General features: G+C 45.1%; 1 protein-coding gene across 1 annotated transcript in view; it reads left to right on the forward strand.

Annotated features, from left to right (window-relative positions):
* The first annotated feature begins 5,668 nt into the window (after nucleotides 1-5,668).
* The window catches only part of ACBD6 (acyl-CoA binding domain containing 6), a 113,886-nt gene continuing 100,857 nt past the window's right edge, over nucleotides 5,669-18,697 (forward strand). The window contains exons 1-3 of the mRNA XM_032226982.1: nucleotides 5,669-5,983; nucleotides 16,348-16,412; nucleotides 18,016-18,112. Of these exons, the coding sequence (XP_032082873.1) occupies nucleotides 5,702-5,983; nucleotides 16,348-16,412; nucleotides 18,016-18,112 (444 nt within the window). The 5' untranslated portion in view covers nucleotides 5,669-5,701. The remainder of the gene's footprint in view (nucleotides 5,984-16,347; nucleotides 16,413-18,015; nucleotides 18,113-18,697) is intronic.

Here is an 18,697-nt window from a genome sequence, read left to right on the forward strand (position 1 = left end):
ATTGGAAAGAGGTTTTAACGATGGAAGAGAATCACCAAGCACATGGTTCTCTGGTGCAGCTGAACACATGGAGTTGAGAGTGAGGGGCTTTTATACCTTCTCTTGGGCTTTGAACTTAAGCTTACTGTTCCTGTGCAAGAATATGTATTCTGCTGCCAATTACCTCCCACAGACCCATTAGATCTCACAGGGTTGGCCTCCTCCGGGTGCCATCTACCAGCCAATGCCACCTGGCTATTACCCGGGGGAGGGCCTTCTCTGTGGCAGCTCCGGCCCTCTGGAAATAGCTATTCAGAAGTTAGTGGTTAGAAGCAATCATAAAGCAAGATGTGGAATTAAAACCAGAAATATTTTGTTGGCTATTTGAAAGGGATTATAATATATATTTAATTTTACACACGTTAGCAGCTGCTGGAATTGTGTTTGTACAACAGAGGAAAAACAGAGATATGTAAATGAATAAATATTACAATGTGCAGGAATAAATAAATTGACAATTAAAATCAAGAGGGCTTTGAATACTTTTTCACTTGGGATTGGTTTTAGCAATTGCCAACTAATGGAAACAGAAATTAAAAATCCAAAAGTATGAAAGAAAACACCAATTATGTAAGGAAAGGTCCCTAAAATGTATAAGGAAATATTACTAGATCATTATTAATGCGTAGATAACTGCGGGACATTACACACCCACCAGTGGTGGGTTTCAAAAAACTTTGGAACCTCTTCTGTAGGTGTGGCCTGCTTTCCGGGTCCACCGGTGGAACCTCTTCTAACTGGTTAGGTAGATTTGATGAACAGGTTCTACCGAATAGGTGCAAACTGGTAGGAACCCACCTCTGGCCTGCTGCAACATTAATCTAGTTTAAACATCAATCAACTCATCATTAAAAGACAGTGTGATGAGGGCTATTGCATGCAGTAACCATGCTTCTTAAATAACCAGGAGGTGGTATGAGACAAGTTCCATTCTCTTAAAAGCAAATTGGTAATCAATAAGGAAAAAAAATGGATTGGCTGCCCTCGTGTGGTGGCTTGCAGGCTGAGAGCCTGAAATTGCAGACAAAAGAGGCTTTGTCAAAACATGCATATTTTTTTTTGGTTGAGAAACCATGGGAGACGTTAGAAAGGAATGCAAATGTTGATTAACAACTTCTGCATTTCCTGGAAACGTTGCCTGGTGTGTATTGGCACTTTCTCTCTCTCTCTTCTTATTTCCCTGTTTCTAAAATGGATTTGCAAGAACTCTTCCCCAAAGGTGAGATATCGATGTGGTTGATGTGGAGAGAGTTTCTATTTTTGTTCCAGAAACTCCAGGGAGATACCAAAAGGCAATCCCTTGCCTGAAACAATTGCTACTTTTTCATCCTGACTAACAATGAGGTGGGAAGAGGGGATTGCTGTATCTCTGGAACTCCTTGTTTCAGGCTGATGGGAACATGTGACATTTTGTTATGCTCTCCAATACTAATCAATTATATATATATATAAGCCTTACAAAGAAGCATCTCCTTGGCTGCACTAGCTAACCTTCTGCCAAATCTCCAAGAGAAGCTGTTCAGAGCACAGCTGGTGAAGAGGCTACAAATTGGTATCTTCAGGCCTTGGGAAAGGACAATAGGTTCTGTGCTAACAATCACTTCCTTATTATTAACAACCCTCTCCTTTCGGTAAGTGCTCTGGCCTTTGTGTAGTATTTTATGTTTAGTGCTTAAGGTTTGGTACATGTATTGAGTTTGGCTGCAATTTGCATTATTATATTAGCTCTTGCTCTGTAAAAATGAAACATTCTCCAGTGCTTCTAACAACCACACACACACACAAACACACACACACACACACAAACACACACACGGTATATATGGCCACGCTGATGCCCACTTTAGTGAAGCGGAAAAAAGTCACGATATGTCACATGACACCGCCGTGACAGTGCGAGTTTGACACCCATACTCTACTGCTATCTCAAGAACCTCATGTTACTCTAGTGTGTATAAAACACACTAGACATTTTGGCCTAGTATTTTGCATGGACATGGGTAAGAGACCTGTTGTGGGCCGGCAGGAGGCGTTGGCCACCAGGTGGCGGCAGAGCATTGGATCAGAGGGAGTGTTCAGCGCCTGCTCGGAGTCGGAACCCTGTCCAGGGTCCTCCACATCCTCCAGAGCCGACTCGTCGGGTCCCTCGCTGTCGGAGTCTGGTGGCAGCTCCAACGGCTCCTGCTGGGCCACAACACAACAGTATCTACAAACTAATGAGATGGCAATTGAAACACCAAAGCAAGCATAAACATCACAAACAGGGGAGTCCCATACATCCTATCCCAAGGCCTGGGAAATAGTTGGGGTTTTGCAACATAATCAGGGTGAGAACTTTAGTTATCTTGTGGGAGACCTCATCCCAGAAGGGCAGATGCTGCTACAGACAAGATGTGCTTCCTAGTTCCCGAAATTTGGCAAGCTTGATTTGAGGGGGACTCACTCAGAGTGTACTCATTCTGCCAAATCATACCAGACCGACAAAAACCACGGAAGTCCAAGGTGGCGCAGTGGTTAAATGCAGCACTGCAAGCTACTGCTAGATCAGCAGGTCAGCGGTTCAAATCTCACCGGCTCAGGGTTGACTCAGCCTTCCATCCTTCCGAGGTGGGTAAAATGAGGACCCAGATTGTTGGGGGCAATATGCTGACTCTCTGTAAACCGCTTAGAGAGGCCTGAAAGGCCTATGAAGCGGTATATAAGTCTACTGCTATTGCTATTGCTATTGCTAGTTGAAGACTCCAAGTCATCTTCAAGGATAGCCCCATGCTCTTCTAGTAAGAACCAAGAGCCCGGGGAGAGGAGGAGCCAATGTCGCAATGATACTTCGTGCGGACTCGACAGTCCGAGTCTGCCGATGATACTTTTGCCCCTGGACGATCCGGTAGGACCTAAACCGTCCCGAAGAGATGGTGACTAGGAAGACAAAACCTTGCTGGTCGCAAAGTCCCTGGTCGACCCAAGAAAAGTGCTTCCAACCGGCGGCAAACAGGCAGCCCCCAGGCTGACATAGTCGGAGATGGCTCCGGAAGGAGAGAAGAAGTGAAAGTGTTCCATTCTAGTAAGAACCGAGAGCCCGAGAAAGCCTGTATACTTGAGTAAGAAAGTGCAACCCCATTCAGGAGTAAAGACAGGAATTCTCCAGACCTGCAGTGTCCAGGCATTTGTAGAGGCATACTTTATATACATGTAGTCCTTGGATGATGACTGCCTTGTTCAATGACCATTCAGACTTAGAATGGCACTAAAAAAGTAAGCTTAAACTTGTGGCCATTGCAACATCTCCATGTTGCCAGTGCTAATTGTGATACTGTAAGTGTTGTGGCCCGGCAGAACAAGCTTGGGCAGAAATCCAGCACAGATAAAGCTTGGCAGCAATCCAGCCTGCCAAGCTCACAATAATGTTCTCCAACATTAATTCCTGCATTGACTTCTGCAAGAGGGGCGTGTGCACAAGCAGTCCTTTTATAGTCTGGAGAGGAGCCTAATGACCACCAGCTGAGTGCAATTACCTCCTGTAACTGCGCAACTGTTCCTGACGCCTATTAGCTCTTTGGTGCTGGGCATCCAGGAACAACTCACTGCTGGCGTCCGGCTCACTCTCCCTTGTCTCCTCCCCACTGGTCCAAGGCTCAGGTGCCTCCTGGTGGCCAACCAGCCTCTCTGCGCCCTGCTCGGAGTTGGAACCCTGTCCAGGGTCCTCCAGAGCCGACCCATAGGGCCCCTCGCTGTCGGAGTCTGGTGGCAGCTCCAACGGCTCCTGCCGGGCCACAACAGGTTTCTATTTTGTCTTTCATTTAGAAGTTCAAGGCAGTTTTCCTGAGATCTTATTTCACAACAATTCAGTAAGATAGGTTGGGCTGAAAAGTGTATATGGCCCAAAGTTACTCAATGAGGTACACACATTTCCTATATTAAGGGGAAGCTAATTGGAGTTAGTTATTAACAAAAATTTTATGTTCTTACTCTCACAACAAATTTAAGTGAAACCTACCTTACAGCAGGAAGATTCCACCAAGATGTTGCTAGTGGAAGAACCACAGATGAGTTTTAGGAAGAAATTGTGAAATTAAGAGGAAAAATATACCATGTTATCTTGGGTGATGTGGGACAAATGAGAGAAAAGGTGATTGGGCTATTTAAATTCAATGAATGACAATGATGACTGATGAGTATCTGCCTAGAAGACATTCTAAAATTGTTTTAAGAATTTATTCATTATGTGAATATGGCAATGGAGTAAAATAATTCTAAAAAGATTAATTTCATTCTCTTTGATGATAGGGAGAGAGAATTAGCGATGGATACATGGATCCCGAAAAGTTCTGGATGTAGGACAGATAATTCTTTGAGTGGATCTTGAGAATGAAAAGCTTAGAAGTGAAAGAAATTAAGAGTGCAGGCTGAATGATTTCAGGAAAGTCAAGAAAAAAATTAGAAGCCATAATATCTCAATAGACTGAATGGAAAATAAAGAAATAAAGATAAAGGAAGAGGATGTGGAACAGAGTGAAAAGAATGTTACATATTGAATGGTGAACAAATGTTTCATTTTCACTTCCAACATTTATCGATCTATCCATCCATTCATTTATTTACACTCAGTAATTCTGATATCTTTTCTGTGTTTAGCATAACATGAATATCCAAAAGGCTGAATAGCCAAAGGCTGTAAGAGGAAGGAAGGAGGGAGGGAGGGAGGGGGGAGGGAGGGAAGGAAGGAAGGAAGGAAGGAAGGAAGGTGGAGAAGAGAAGGAAGGACTGAGATGATGAGTCCCTGGTTTTATGCTCTCTCTGGCCTTTGATCTTGAGCTTGTATTCTGATTGGTCGTCAGACTCCCATGGGGCCGTGCAGGGGCAACTCTCTGGGCTGCGTTTTGAATCCAGGTTTGGTTGAGTTCTCAGATGCCATGTGGTGAGTGAGTAAAGGCTAATCATGCCTTAATCCCATCACCACGGAACTGAAGGGGAGAAGTCTTTATTATGTAAAGTGGACTGGCTTGGCTTTCTTAATGGCCCATTGACAAAGTGGGGATGGGCAGGAAGCTGCAGGGAGCTACTTTGTCTTTAAAACATGTTTCTCCCGTTTCACATCCAGGGAAATATAATATTCTGCCTTTTCAATACTTCCTAGGATATTTCATTTCATTTTTTCTGGGAGAGGGCTGGGTGATAACTCCCTGCACACTGTACATCTCAAAGCTTTGCACCGAACACCCTGAAGAAAGTTCGGCCTTTCTAACTTCTGAAACAGAACTTTCCCTCCTTCTAAACAGTTTTATTTCTTTTAGCTCGGAGACACGGGCGCCCTTCCATAGAGAAGCCTCCCAGAGGCAAGAGCGGCTTGCCACGAGTGAAACATCTCCGGGAAAGGAGGGGAAAAAAAAACCACTACAAAAAAAATCGGCCCCGAGAGCATTTCCTCGGGCGTGATGACGATCTGTAAAATTGCGTAGCTCTCTGGTTTGGTTTCGTTTTTTTTTCTCCCGCGCATGCGGGAGCCGGTCTCTGGGGGGGGGGGGAGCCTCCGCGTGGGATGCGGGGCGTGGCTTCGTCCCCAGGCGGGAGCCGCTGTTGGCTGGCGGCCGCGCGCTTCCTCGGAGTGGGCGGGGCGGTGGGCGGGGCGAGATGAGGCCGCGGGCCGGGCGGGAGAACGGCCGCCATGGCGTCGCTGTTCCCGGCTCAGGGCTCGCGGAGAGCCGGCGGAGGAGACGACTGCAGCTCGGGGGAAGACGGGAGGGCGGCCGCGGCCGTGGTGATGCTGATGGGAGGGCTGGGGGAATCCCCGGGCCCCGGTTCCGACTCGGACAGCCGCTCCTCCTCCCCGCCGCCGCCGCTGAACTGCCTGGCCGAGCAGTTCGAGAGGGCGGTGCAGCGCGTCCCGGCGTTGGCCGCCGCCGCCGGCAAGGACCAGCTCCTCTACCTGTACGCGCGCTACAAGCAGGTGAGGCTGCCCGCGCCCACGGACCGCTTGGGTTGGACCAGGAAGGGGGGGGGTGTCTTTACAGGTAGACTGCTCCTGAAGGTGGAGGATCTCCTATCTGACTCTCTATCTGGCTGAAGGGGGGTCTTTACAGGTAGACTGCTCCTGAAGGTGGAGGATCTCCTATCTGACTCTCTATCTGGCTGAAGGGGGGTCTTTACAGGTAGACTGCTCCTGAAGGTGGAGGATCTCCTATCTGACTCTCTATCTGGCTGAAGGGGGGTCTTTACAGGTAGACTGCTCCTGAAGGTGGAGGATCTCCTATCTGACTCTCTATCTGGCTGAAGGGGGGTCTTTACAGGTAGACTGCTCCTGAAGGTGGAGGATCTCCTATCTGACTCTCTATCTGGCTGAAGGGGGGTCTTTACAGGTAGACTGCTCCTGAAGGTGGAGGATCTCCTATCTGACTCTCTATCTGGCTGAAGGGGGGTCTTTACAGGTAGACTGCTCCTGAAGGTGGAGGATCTCCTATCTGACTCTCTATCTGGCTGAAGGGGGGTCTTTACAGGTAGACTGCTCCTGAAGGTGGAGGATCTCCTATCTGACTCTCTATCTGGCTGAAGGGGGGTCTTTACAGGTAGACTGCTCCTGAAGGTGGAGGATCTCCTATCTGACTCTCTATCTGGCTGAAGGGGGGTCTTTACAGGTAGACTGCTCCTGAAGGTGGAGGATCTCCTATCTGACTCTCTATCTGGCTGAAGGGGGGTCTTTACAGGTAGACTGCTCCTGAAGGTGGAGGATCTCCTATCTGACTCTCTATCTGGCTGAAGGGGGGTCTTTACAGGTAGACTGCTCCTGAAGGTGGAGGATCTCCTATCTGACTCTCTATCTGGCTGAAGGGGGGTCTTTACAGGTAGACTGCTCCTGAAGGTGGAGGATCTCCTATCTGACTCTCTATCTGGCTGAAGGGGGGTCTTTACAGGTAGACTGCTCCTGAAGGTGGAGGATCTCCTATCTGACTCTCTATCTGGCTGAAGGGGGGTCTTTACAGGTAGACTGCTCCTGAAGGTGGAGGATCTCCTATCTGACTCTCTATCTGGCTGAAGGGGGGTCTTTACAGGTAGACTGCTCCTGAAGGTGGAGGATCTCCTATCTGACTCTCTATCTGGCTGAAGGGGGGTCTTTACAGGTAGACTGCTCCTGAAGGTGGAGGATCTCCTATCTGACTCTCTATCTGGCTGAAGGGGGGTCTTTACAGGTAGACTGCTCCTGAAGGTGGAGGATCTCCTATCTGACTCTCTATCTGGCTGAAGGGGGGTCTTTACAGGTAGACTGCTCCTGAAGGTGGAGGATCTCCTATCTGACTCTCTATCTGGCTGAAGGGGGGTCTTTACAGGTAGACTGCTCCTGAAGGTGGAGGATCTCCTATCTGACTCTCTATCTGGCTGAAGGGGGGTCTTTACAGGTAGACTGCTCCTGAAGGTGGAGGATCTCCTATCTGACTCTCTATCTGGCTGAAGGGGGGTCTTTACAGGTAGACTGCTCCTGAAGGTGGAGGATCTCCTATCTGACTCTCTATCTGGCTGAAGGGGGGTCTTTACAGGTAGACTGCTCCTGAAGGTGGAGGATCTCCTATCTGACTCTCTATCTGGCTGAAGGGGGGTCTTTACAGGTAGACTGCTCCTGAAGGTGGAGGATCTCCTATCTGACTCTCTATCTGGCTGAAGGGGGGTCTTTACAGGTAGACTGCTCCTGAAGGTGGAGGATCTCCTATCTGACTCTCTATCTGGCTGAAGGGGGGTCTTTACAGGTAGACTGCTCCTGAAGGTGGAGGATCTCCTATCTGACTCTCTATCTGGCTGAAGGGGGGTCTTTACAGGTAGACTGCTCCTGAAGGTGGAGGATCTCCTATCTGACTCTCTATCTGGCTGAAGGGGGGTCTTTACAGGTAGACTGCTCCTGAAGGTGGAGGATCTCCTATCTGACTCTCTATCTGGCTGAAGGGGGGTCTTTACAGGTAGACTGCTCCTGAAGGTGGAGGATCTCCTATCTGACTCTCTATCTGGCTGAAGGGGGGTCTTTACAGGTAGACTGCTCCTGAAGGTGGAGGATCTCCTATCTGACTCTCTATCTGGCTGAAGGGGGGTCTTTACAGGTAGACTGCTCCTGAAGGTGGAGGATCTCCTATCTGACTCTCTATCTGGCTGAAGGGGGGTCTTTACAGGTAGACTGCTCCTGAAGGTGGAGGATCTCCTATCTGACTCTCTATCTGGCTGAAGGGGGGTCTTTACAGGTAGACTGCTCCTGAAGGTGGAGGATCTCCTATCTGACTCTCTATCTGGCTGAAGGGGGTGTCTTTACAGGTAGACTGCTCCTGAAGGTGGAGGATCTCCTATCTGACTCTCTATCTGGCTGAAGGGGGTGTCTTTACAGGTAGACTGCTCCTGAAGGTGGAGGATCTCCTATCTGACTCTCTATCTGGCTGAAGGGGGGTCTTTACAGGTAGACTGCTCCTGAAGGTGGAGGATCTCCTATCTGACTCTCTATCTGGCTGGTGGAGGCAGCGTTTGTGTGTGTGTGTCATTGTGCATGTGCGAGAGACTGTTTTGCAAGGCTTTTTCGCCTCCTCCTCCTCCTTCCCGGGGACTGAGAAGGGAGGGTCCTCCCGAGGTCATCCAGCTGCTGGCTTCAGGTCCAAGCAAAGGGGATCTCGCCGTCTAGCAAAGCCTGGTGCCTTCCGGAAAGCCTCGCATAAAACAACCGCAGGGACTCACTGGAAGCCAGTGTGTATCTCACACACAATAACACACCACGCACAAAGCTCAGGTTTGAAGGGTGCGTGGATAACTTCTCCTTGATTAGGACCAATAAATAGCAGGCTGGTTCTTCAGACAGACAGACAGACACACACACAGACACACCTGTTGCCATAACATGGAATTTTTCGTTTCTGTATATCAGATATGAGGAACTCTTTGCCAAATGCAGGCATCTGGTTAATTATGGTTTACTCAATACCTATATGGCTTTGCACAATTGAAGATGATGTATGACTGAGTGTACAAGCGAAACGCCTAGAATCTAGGAACCAAGGGTTACCTAGCAAAGCCTGATGCCTTCCGGAAAGCCTCGCATAAGACAACTGCAGGGACTCACTCGAAGCCAGTGTGTATCTCACACACAATAACACACCGTTAAACTCACGTTTGAAGGGTGCATGGATAACTTCTCCGCCATTGGGACCAATAAATAGCAGGCTGGTTCTACGAAGCCAGTGTTTGTATTGTTAAGAAAGAAAAAGAAAGAAAGAAAGAAAGAAGAAAGAAAGAAAGAAAGAAAGAAAGAAAGAAGAAAGAAAGAAAGAAAAAGAGGGAGGGAGGGAGGGAGGAAGGAAGGACAGATAGACAGACACCTGTTGCCATAACACAGAATTTTTCGTTTCTGTATATCAGATATGGGGAACCCAAGACTCTTTGCTGAATGTGGGTTAATTATGGTTTACTCAATATCTATATGGCTTTGCACAATTGAAGATGATGTATGACTGAGTGTATTGAGCAAGCGAAACACCTAGAATCTAGGAACCAAGGGTTGGAGCAGGAAGGGGCCGGTTTTGTTTGCCCCACTCCCTTTAAAAGGAGTGCCCCACTCCCTTTAAAAGAAAGAAGGAAGGAAGGAAGGAAGGAAGGAAGGAAGGAAGGAAGGAAGGATCTATTCAATAAAGTTAGGGGCAAAAGGAGAGTGTGGGCAGGGGTCTTCCCTTCCCGCTCCCTAGGGAAGGAAGGAAGGAAGATACCCACACACACCTGTTGCCATAACACGGAATTTTTCCTTTCTGTATATCAGATATGAGGAACCCAAGACTCTTTGCCGAATGCAGGCATCTGGTTAATTATGGTTTACTCAATACCTATCTGGCTTTGCACAATTGAAGATGATGTATGACTGAGTGTATTGAGCAAGCGAAACGCCTAGAATCTAGGAACCAAGGGTTGGAGCAGGAGGAGGTAGGGAACTGGATACGTATCTGCTTCGGCGTATCTATTCAATAAAGTTAGGGGCAAAAGGAGAGTGTGGGCAGGGGTCTTCCCTTCCCGCTCCCTAGGGAAAAAAAGAAATAACACCCATCCGATGTCCATGGTTTTTAATCGAACGTAGCTAGAGTGCAGAACTTTTTGAAAGGGCAAAATCACATGCACCAAAGTTGCAAATAGTGTTCTAACGCCTCTTGATTCAGCAGCAGACTGGTTTCTCTTAAAAGCCTCCCTTCCTTAGTAGAAACACATTACAGCATTTGCTTCATCAAATAGTTTAGTAAACCACCTTGTCAACACACCAGGAACATCTGGTTTGGCAACTGCATTGACCAACAGCGAGGATGCCACTGACTCATGAATTATTTATGATTGAAGTGTAGTTTTGCATCCCAAGGTTTGCTAAATGTTGCTTTAATTGGCTCCATTAATATGTGAAGCTATAAACTTATGGTTTGTAAAAAAACACTGGGATTGATTTAGCTCACCACGCCACTTCAAATCACAAGCTCTTTTCAGTTTTGAACATATTGAACATGTGGTATATACGTAAGCTAGAGGTATTGAAATTTAGGATCTATATAATTTAAAGACTTCCCTTTTTCGAAATCCGGATGGCATTTTATTTTATCTACTAGCAACACACAATCTTCTTTCCCTCTCCCCATGTTCTAACTGGTGGCCCTTCAAGTTAATTCAGATTATAGTCCATTGAAAATTCTGCTTATTTATAATTCCATGTACTCTGTAAATCCTTAAACCAGTGTTTCTCAACCTTGGCAACTTGAAGATGTCCGGACTTCAACTCCCAGAATTCCCCAGCCAGCATGCTGGCTGGGGAATTCTGGGAGTTGAAGTCTGGACATCTTCAAGTTGCCAAGGTTGAGAAACACTGCCTTAAACAGTTAAGACTGGACTATTTTCCCCAGCACTTGGGTCAGAATGAGTAGAGTTCCAAGTTGGTGAATTAAATATATTTTAGCCTGGATGAACACGTAATTGTTTTAGTATACCATCCAGAATCTCATTGTTTGAGTTAGCCAGCCACCTAAATGTTATAAATGAAGACAAAAATTCTCAGAGGCTGGAGCGATCCAGCTCTTATACATATGTTTTCATTGTTCAAGGCATTTTGCAGTATTTCATTTCCAGCTGAAAGTGTGAAAAGATTTCAGTAGGCTGAAAACGGTGATACCGTACTGAATCTTGGATGTACCACTTCATCTGTGTAAATTATCAGTTGGTATTGAAATTATGAAGTGCTCTTTATGTACACATTTCTTAATTTCAAAGGAGCAATCTAAATATGCATGCTTTGATCATATAGAATCTGTCTGTCAGGAGAGGATTTAACAGAATAACAATTGGAAGACACCTTGGAGGTCTTCTAACCCAGCCCCCTGCTCAAGTAGGAGACCCTATACCATTCTGGACAAATATATCTCTGGTCTCTTCTAAAAAGCCTCCATTAACGGAGCAGCCACAACTTCTGAACGCTGCTCCCACTGGTTGATTGCTCTTACCATTAGAAAATTTCTCCTTAGTTCTAGGTTGCATCTCCCCTTGATTAATTTCCATCCATTGTTTCTTGTCTTGCCTTCTGGTGCTTAGGAAAATAGGTTGGCCCCACTCGTTTTATAAAGTAAATATAAAGTATTTATATTTACATCAAATATAAGGTAAGGCAAGAAACATTACTGAAACTTCTTTGCAAAGTTTAAGAGACTCAGTGCCTCCTTTAGATATTATATATTATATATTTTGTTTTGTGCTGTATTTTTTACCGTACTGCTCCCTACCCAGAGTCTGCTAGGACTGGGGTGAGATATAAATATTGAAAAATAAGTCACATTGACATAAAAAGGTGGGTTGGTGTTGTGACTCAGCAGATGTCTGCTGTGAGTCTTTTCGGGATACAAGACTCATTATGCAGCTGGGGCTTGTTTGGGGCAGGTTTGGAGATAAAAGGACGGATGCTGCCCCCCCCTAGTTGCAGGAGTCAACGTTCCTTTGTGTGTACAACATTGCTTGATACACTTGGATAAGTGCTTCAGTGTTTCCTGTAACCCTGATTCAAGGCTACACTTGGAGAAGTGCATTGCTTGTTAGAGTTGTTTTGTTTTTCATTCTGTTATCTAGTCAGAGACTGTATTTATGTTATTTTTGGGCTCGAAGCCAGTCTGAGCAGAGAACTGATAAAAAGTTCCTTTTAAGTTTATTTGTCTTGCCGTTTGTTAAGAGCCGTGAAGGGGGGACAGAACAGGTTGGTGTTGTGGCTCGGCTGGAGCTTTTGGAGCTGTTATCAGACTCTGACAGCGAGGGGCCCTATGAGTCATGCTTGGAAGAGGAAGAGGGCTCTGGACAGGGGTCTAACTCCGAGCAGGGCTCAGAGAGACTAGTTGGTCCCCAGGTAATGCCTGAGCCTTGGATCAGTGGGGAGGAGACAAGAGAGGCTGAGCAAGAACCCTCCTGTGAGTTGTTTCGGGATGCACGTAGGAGAAGAGCTGACTGACGTAAGGCACAATTGAGGACTCATAGGAGGTGATTACACACAGCTGTTGCTCGTTAGAGTCTTCTCCTACGGATAAAAGGACTGATGGTGCCACGCCCTGGTTGCAGAAGTCAACGTCGTTTGTTTGTTCGAGAATTCAGTTCCGTCCCTGTTTGAGTTTGTGTTTATGATTCAAAGAGACACTTGGATAAGTGATTTTGCTTCCTGAAAACCTGGTTTGCTGTAAGAGTTTGTTTTTGCATTCTGCTGCGTAACCTTTTTGCCAGAGGCTTTATCTATGTTTATTTTGGGCTCGCAGCTAGCGTAAGCCGGGACTGATAAAGGCTTTCTTTTGCAAGCTTGTGTGACTGTAGTTTTGGAACAGGCTAAGTGGGGGCCAGAACAGTTGGAGACTGGGTAGAAGTTGTCAAACACAACAGAGTTGCCTCTTCAAGAGGGAGCTTCCTTCCAAACAGCATTACTCCACCTTTCAAAGATGCATTAATTATTTCCTGGAGACTGCTATTCCCACCCCATCTAGTCACTTGAATAATCCATGATGGGTGTTTATCCAAGGTCTAGGATCAACAGGTGAATAGCTGAAACTACAAATAACTTTTAGTGTAGCTACTCGGGTTCCCTCGAAAGAAACTACGATTTTATCCCCATGGACTCCATCCGTTTGACATTAAGCTCAGTCTGGATATGAAGAACTTTATTTGAGAGGAAACCCACAAACTCCTACAGGCATTATATTCTGCTCATCTCACTGAAAAGAGTCCAGGGAACACCAGCAAAGGTTGCTGTGTTAGGTGTAATAAATATGGAGGAAAATGTCATTTTTTTTTCATTTAGCTGTTTTATGTCATGAAACCTCTGTGCCTAGTCTTCAAGTGTATGAGGTTACTATTAATAGAAAAGTTTTAGCTGTGAGATTTAGCTTCTGCTCGTGTGAAACTTTATGCAGTCATCCTCAACTTGTGACAAGTAATTTGTGGTGATTCTAAGCCAGGGGTCTCCAACCTCTGGTCTGTGGACCGGCACAAACAAGCAAAGCCCCATCCCCCGAATGCAGGGATCCCCGTGACCCGACAAATGCGCGCCCGACAAAACCGTGACGCCAAAACCGCGCCGACAAAACCGTGACGTCAAAAGCGCACCCACAAAACCGCGGTTAGGGTTATAACGTTGTTTTCGCGTCCCACTATGTTGCTTGTTGATGGCGCGCTTTTGTCGGTGCGGTTTTGTCGGCGCGCAAGAGCCCAGGTGGCGCAGTGGTTAAATGCAGCACTGCAGGCTCCTTCAGCTGACTGCAGTTCTGCAGTTCGGCTGTTCAAATCTCACCGGCTCAGGGTTGACTCAGCCTTCCATCCTTCCGAGGTGGGTAAAATGAGGACCCGGATTGTTGTTGGGGGCGATATGCTGACTCTGTAAACCGCTTAGAGGGGCTGAAAGCCCTACGAAGCGCCCGACAAATGCACGCCGACAATAGCAATAGCAGTTAGCATGTCCCTTCCAGTCTGTGGGAAAACGTTTCTCAATGGAACCGGTCCCTGGTGCCCAAAAGGTTTGGATCACTGTTCTAACCTATATAGAGTACTTGCCAGTATTCAGATGTTGTGACTAGATCTCTCTCAGAATAATCTGTAGTGGAAAAATTATAGAAAATCAAAATAACGGAAGAGTTCTAAACTATTTCACTTATTAATCTAAGAAAAGAATACAATGATCATTGGATTCCCAGCAAGCAAAGCTAAGAGGCCCGATATTGTATTCACATGGATCTTATATAGATTGCAGCAAATTCTAAGAAGCATAGGGCTAATTGGATTATTAGTTTATAATCATCTAAATAAGGAACTAGGGCAGGGGCTCTTAAACCTTTTATTGCACCTCTCTTTAATGGAATTTTATTGCACCTACCTCTCCCCAAAATCCAAACGCCAAAATGAACTCTGGCAAAAATACAGTGAAACTTCGATTTCTTATGTTTTTATTAAAAATAAGGTTTGTTTCTTGTCTACTGCCATATTACTCACTTGAAACCATTATTTTAGGAAAGGTGGATTTACAGTATCATAACAATGTACAATTAAAAAGTTCTTCGCACCTTCCTGAACTCTTCTTTGCACCTCTCCAAGGGAGGTACAGCTCACAGTTTGGGAAACCCTGAACTAGGAGTGACACATAATTGGCAAGGTTGCCCCCTTGCCAGAAGCAAGAGATCACACTAACGAAGACATGGTCCCCGCGTAAATTACTCTTCCTCTGCACTGTGACAATGTGAACTCTTATTATTATCTTCCCTTTGAGTATATTCCAGTGGTGGGTTTCAAAAATTGTTTGAACCTACTCTGTGGGTGTGGCCTCCTTTGTGGGAGTGGCTTGCTGCCCATGTGACCGGATGGGAGTGGCTTGCCGCCCATGGATATGAAGATGCCGACGACACTTGTCAGAACCACCTTAAATTACCTCACACACAGCACTGGCATGCATAAGAATAGGATGTCAACTTGTTTTTTAAAAGGCATCTTTGGTTTGCGTTAAAACAACTTCAACACACGCAATGTTCTGATTGCACCACAAACGCAGTAGTCATCCTTGCCTTTCACAGAGGCACTGAGTTTTATAAATACGAGCATGATAGTGTAGAATAATCATATCCAAGGACCAGTGGTGGGTTTCAAAAAATTTGGAACCTCTTCTGTAGGTGTGGCCTGCTTTCCGGGTCCCCTGGTGGAACCTCTTCTAACCGGTTTAGTAGATTTGACGAACCGGTTCTACCGAATAGGTGCGAACTGGTAGGAACCCACCTCTGGTATATTCCCTTTGAGTAAATCCGCATATCTCGAGGACATCTAGTCTAGGTAACAAAGCTTCCTTTAGATACGAGGAGGATGTTAAATAATAAAGTATATTGGTCTTGTCAGATGTGTAAAGTGTGTAAAGGCAGTTTCACCTTGTTTATACATGAGGTAAGGAGAACACTGTGTTGCAAATTAAGCAATTCTATATGGTGTCGCCAACTAACACAATTCTGAGTTCCAACTCACTTGGTGTGCAATTTTAAGTTCACCCCGTTTTGTTATGTAATGCTTAACAGTTTAGAACTCTGTGCATCTTTTGGGCATAGATTCATTAAAGGAATTTTGGTGTTCACAGGCAGGATCTTGCTGAGTAGAAATAAATGGGGAGAAGCTTTGTTTTCACCATCATTGTGTCCAGCTGTTGTCAAACCTGCAGTTATATCCCTTTTAGGATCTTTGGCCTGCCATACTCTCTCTTATTTCAATATGCTGTTTCATTAGTGTAATAGTTGGAAGGGGGGAATAGAAAGGAGTAGGATTGTGGAATGTGTTGTTGTCATTCTTTTCTAGAAGCCCAAGGTCATCTTTTTGTCTCCACACCTCTGCACCGGACTGGAAGCAGCTGGGTGGAGATGCCAGCATTGAAGAAGAAAATTGGACTATGTGATGGATTTGTGGGTGTGGGGACAAGATCATGAACTTTCAACTGGGTGGGAATCTGATGTAACTTCCAGAATTGGGATTCCACCGTATGATGCCAACATGTCTGTCTTATTAAATTGGAACTTTAAGGATAGCTGTGCCTTGGACTCTGATTTAATTCTGCATGATATTTGGAACGCTGACAGCTGTGAATTTTCAGACATCTGATCAGGACCATGATTGACACTATGGGTTTGATTTGGTTTTTTTAAAGCAATTCTTATGTTTTTAGGGCAAAAGAAAAGTCTTGTTTTTGTTGTTAGATAAATCATATCAACTACCGTAACAATATGTATTGTTTTAACATTCCGCATGTACTCTAATGTTATCCCCTTATTGTCTTTCCTTTAGGTCAAATGTGGTCACTGCAACGTTCCCAAACCTGGATTTTTTGATTTTGAAGGCAAGCAGAAATGGTATGTGAAATTAGATAATGGTTTCTCCATATTTCTGAGTTTTTCCCTCCCAATTCCTAAAATTTCCCACATCTGGCAACTACATGCTAGTCACATAAATGTAAAATTTTTCTCTATCCGTATTAATCGATGGCAGGAAGTATATGAGATATTGATTCACATCTCTGCAGTGGCAAACTATAATAGCAATAGCACTTAGACTTATATACCACTTCACAGTGCTTTACAGCCCTCCCTAAGCAGTTTACAGAGTCGGCCTATTGCCCCCAACAATCTGGCTCCTCATTTTACTGACCTTGGAAGGCTGAGTGCTTCCCTGTTATGACCAAACTCCTGGCCTGTGGGCAGAGCTAGCCTACAATGCTGCATTCTAACCACCATGACTCAGTAATAACAAATAGCAAATGGACAAATAATAACAAATAATAACAAACAGTAATAGCAAATGAACAAAGGTAATAACAATAGCAATAGCAGTTAGACTTATATACCGCTTCATAGGGCTTTCAGCCCTCTCTAAGCGGTTTACAGAGTCAGCATATCGCCCCCAACAACAATCCGGGTTCTCATTTCACCCACCTCGGAAGGATGGAAGGCTGAGTCAACCTTGAGCCGGTGAGATTTGAACAGCCGAACTGCAGAATTGCAGTCAGCTGAAGTGGCCTGCAGTACTGCACCCTAACTACTGCGCCACCTCGGCTCTTATGGACGAGAGAAATTAGTCCTGAAGATTAGTTCATGACAAGATACATTAGTTGTGCCAACCATTCACCTAGTCTGCTGATTTTTCAAAAAACCTGGCTGAATAGGAAGGATAGCATCCTTGAAGAGTCATGTCGTGTTTGGCCTGATTGTTTCTCAGAGAAGGAGACATCAGGGAGGAGAACGAGAACCGGATTGCATTTTATGATCAAAGACTTGGATCGGATAATGGAATCGATCCCTTTAATATCTTCACATTTTGCAGCACCAGTCTGACTGATCCACAATACCTCTTAAGTTCTAAGCGTCACCATTATCAATTGGGGAAAGAGAAGGTTGAAAGCAGTGGTGGGTTTCAAAAATTGTTCGAACCTACTCTGTGGGTGTGGCTTCCTTTGTGGGAGTGGCTTGCCGCCCATGTGACCAGATGGGAGTGGCTTGCCGCCCATGTGACCGGATATGAAGATGCTGATGATACTTGTCAGAACCACCTTAAATTACCTATATCTATACTAGTCTCCCTTTATTTATTTATCAGCACAATTGCAACACACACACACACACACACACATATATATGGGCTTTCTGTCTGGATGGTCTCCTGGGGTGAGCCGATAGACAGAGAAAGGAAGCAGTATGCTTCCTCCCATATTTGGGCATACCAGGGGTTGTGACACAATACACACACACACACACACACACACACACACACATATATGGGCTTTCTGTCTGGATGGTCTCCTGGGGTGAGCCGATAGACAGAGAAAGGAAGCAATATGCTTCCTCCCATATTTGGGCATACCAGGGGTTGTGACACAATACACACACACACACACACACACACAGACACACACATGTTAACTTCTACTAAATAATGATTCTTCTACTATGTATGTCTTAGGGAAGCTTGGAAAGCATTGGGTGACACAAGTCTTGAACAGGCAATGCAGGAATACATTGATGCTGTGAAAAAATTGGACCCTACATGGAATCCACAGGTATGTCAAACCCGTTATGATTATTATTTGAAGGATTATTATTATTCCTCAATGATGAGGAATCTGTAGCCTCCAGAGGATTTTTGATTATATCTCCTATTATTCCTTACTGTTAGGCATGTTGGACGGGCTAGAAGTGATATCAAAAAAGCATAGTCATCCTTCACTTGATGTGTATGAATAAACATATGGGGGGCTTCTTAGTTTTGTAAGTCAATGGGCATTGTGATATTTTAAATAAATGGATTAATTCTTTAACCCATATATAATGTTAGGTTGCTATTGTTTCTCCAGAGTGTTATGCTTTGTTAATACACACCAAACCAGCTAGTTGTATATTGTGATTTATCAAAAGTTCAATGGGTGCCTTATTTTTGACGGAACGGGATTTTATTGCACCAGAAGATTGCAATATAGACATTTTTTTGTTTGACAGATTGCAGCTTGAGAATTCTTGGCCTCACAATCACTAGCTTTAGGCTGGCTGAAGAATTATAGCCTTGGAAGTTAGGTAGTTAAGAAGTACACCATTAATTAGTTCTATCTGATGAGTAATTCCTTGGAGGAATATTTTTATTTAGTGGT

The sequence above is a fragment of the Thamnophis elegans genome, chromosome 11 (genome assembly GCF_009769535.1).
Source record: "Thamnophis elegans isolate rThaEle1 chromosome 11, rThaEle1.pri, whole genome shotgun sequence".
NCBI classification, from domain to species: domain Eukaryota; kingdom Metazoa; phylum Chordata; class Lepidosauria; order Squamata; family Colubridae; genus Thamnophis; species Thamnophis elegans.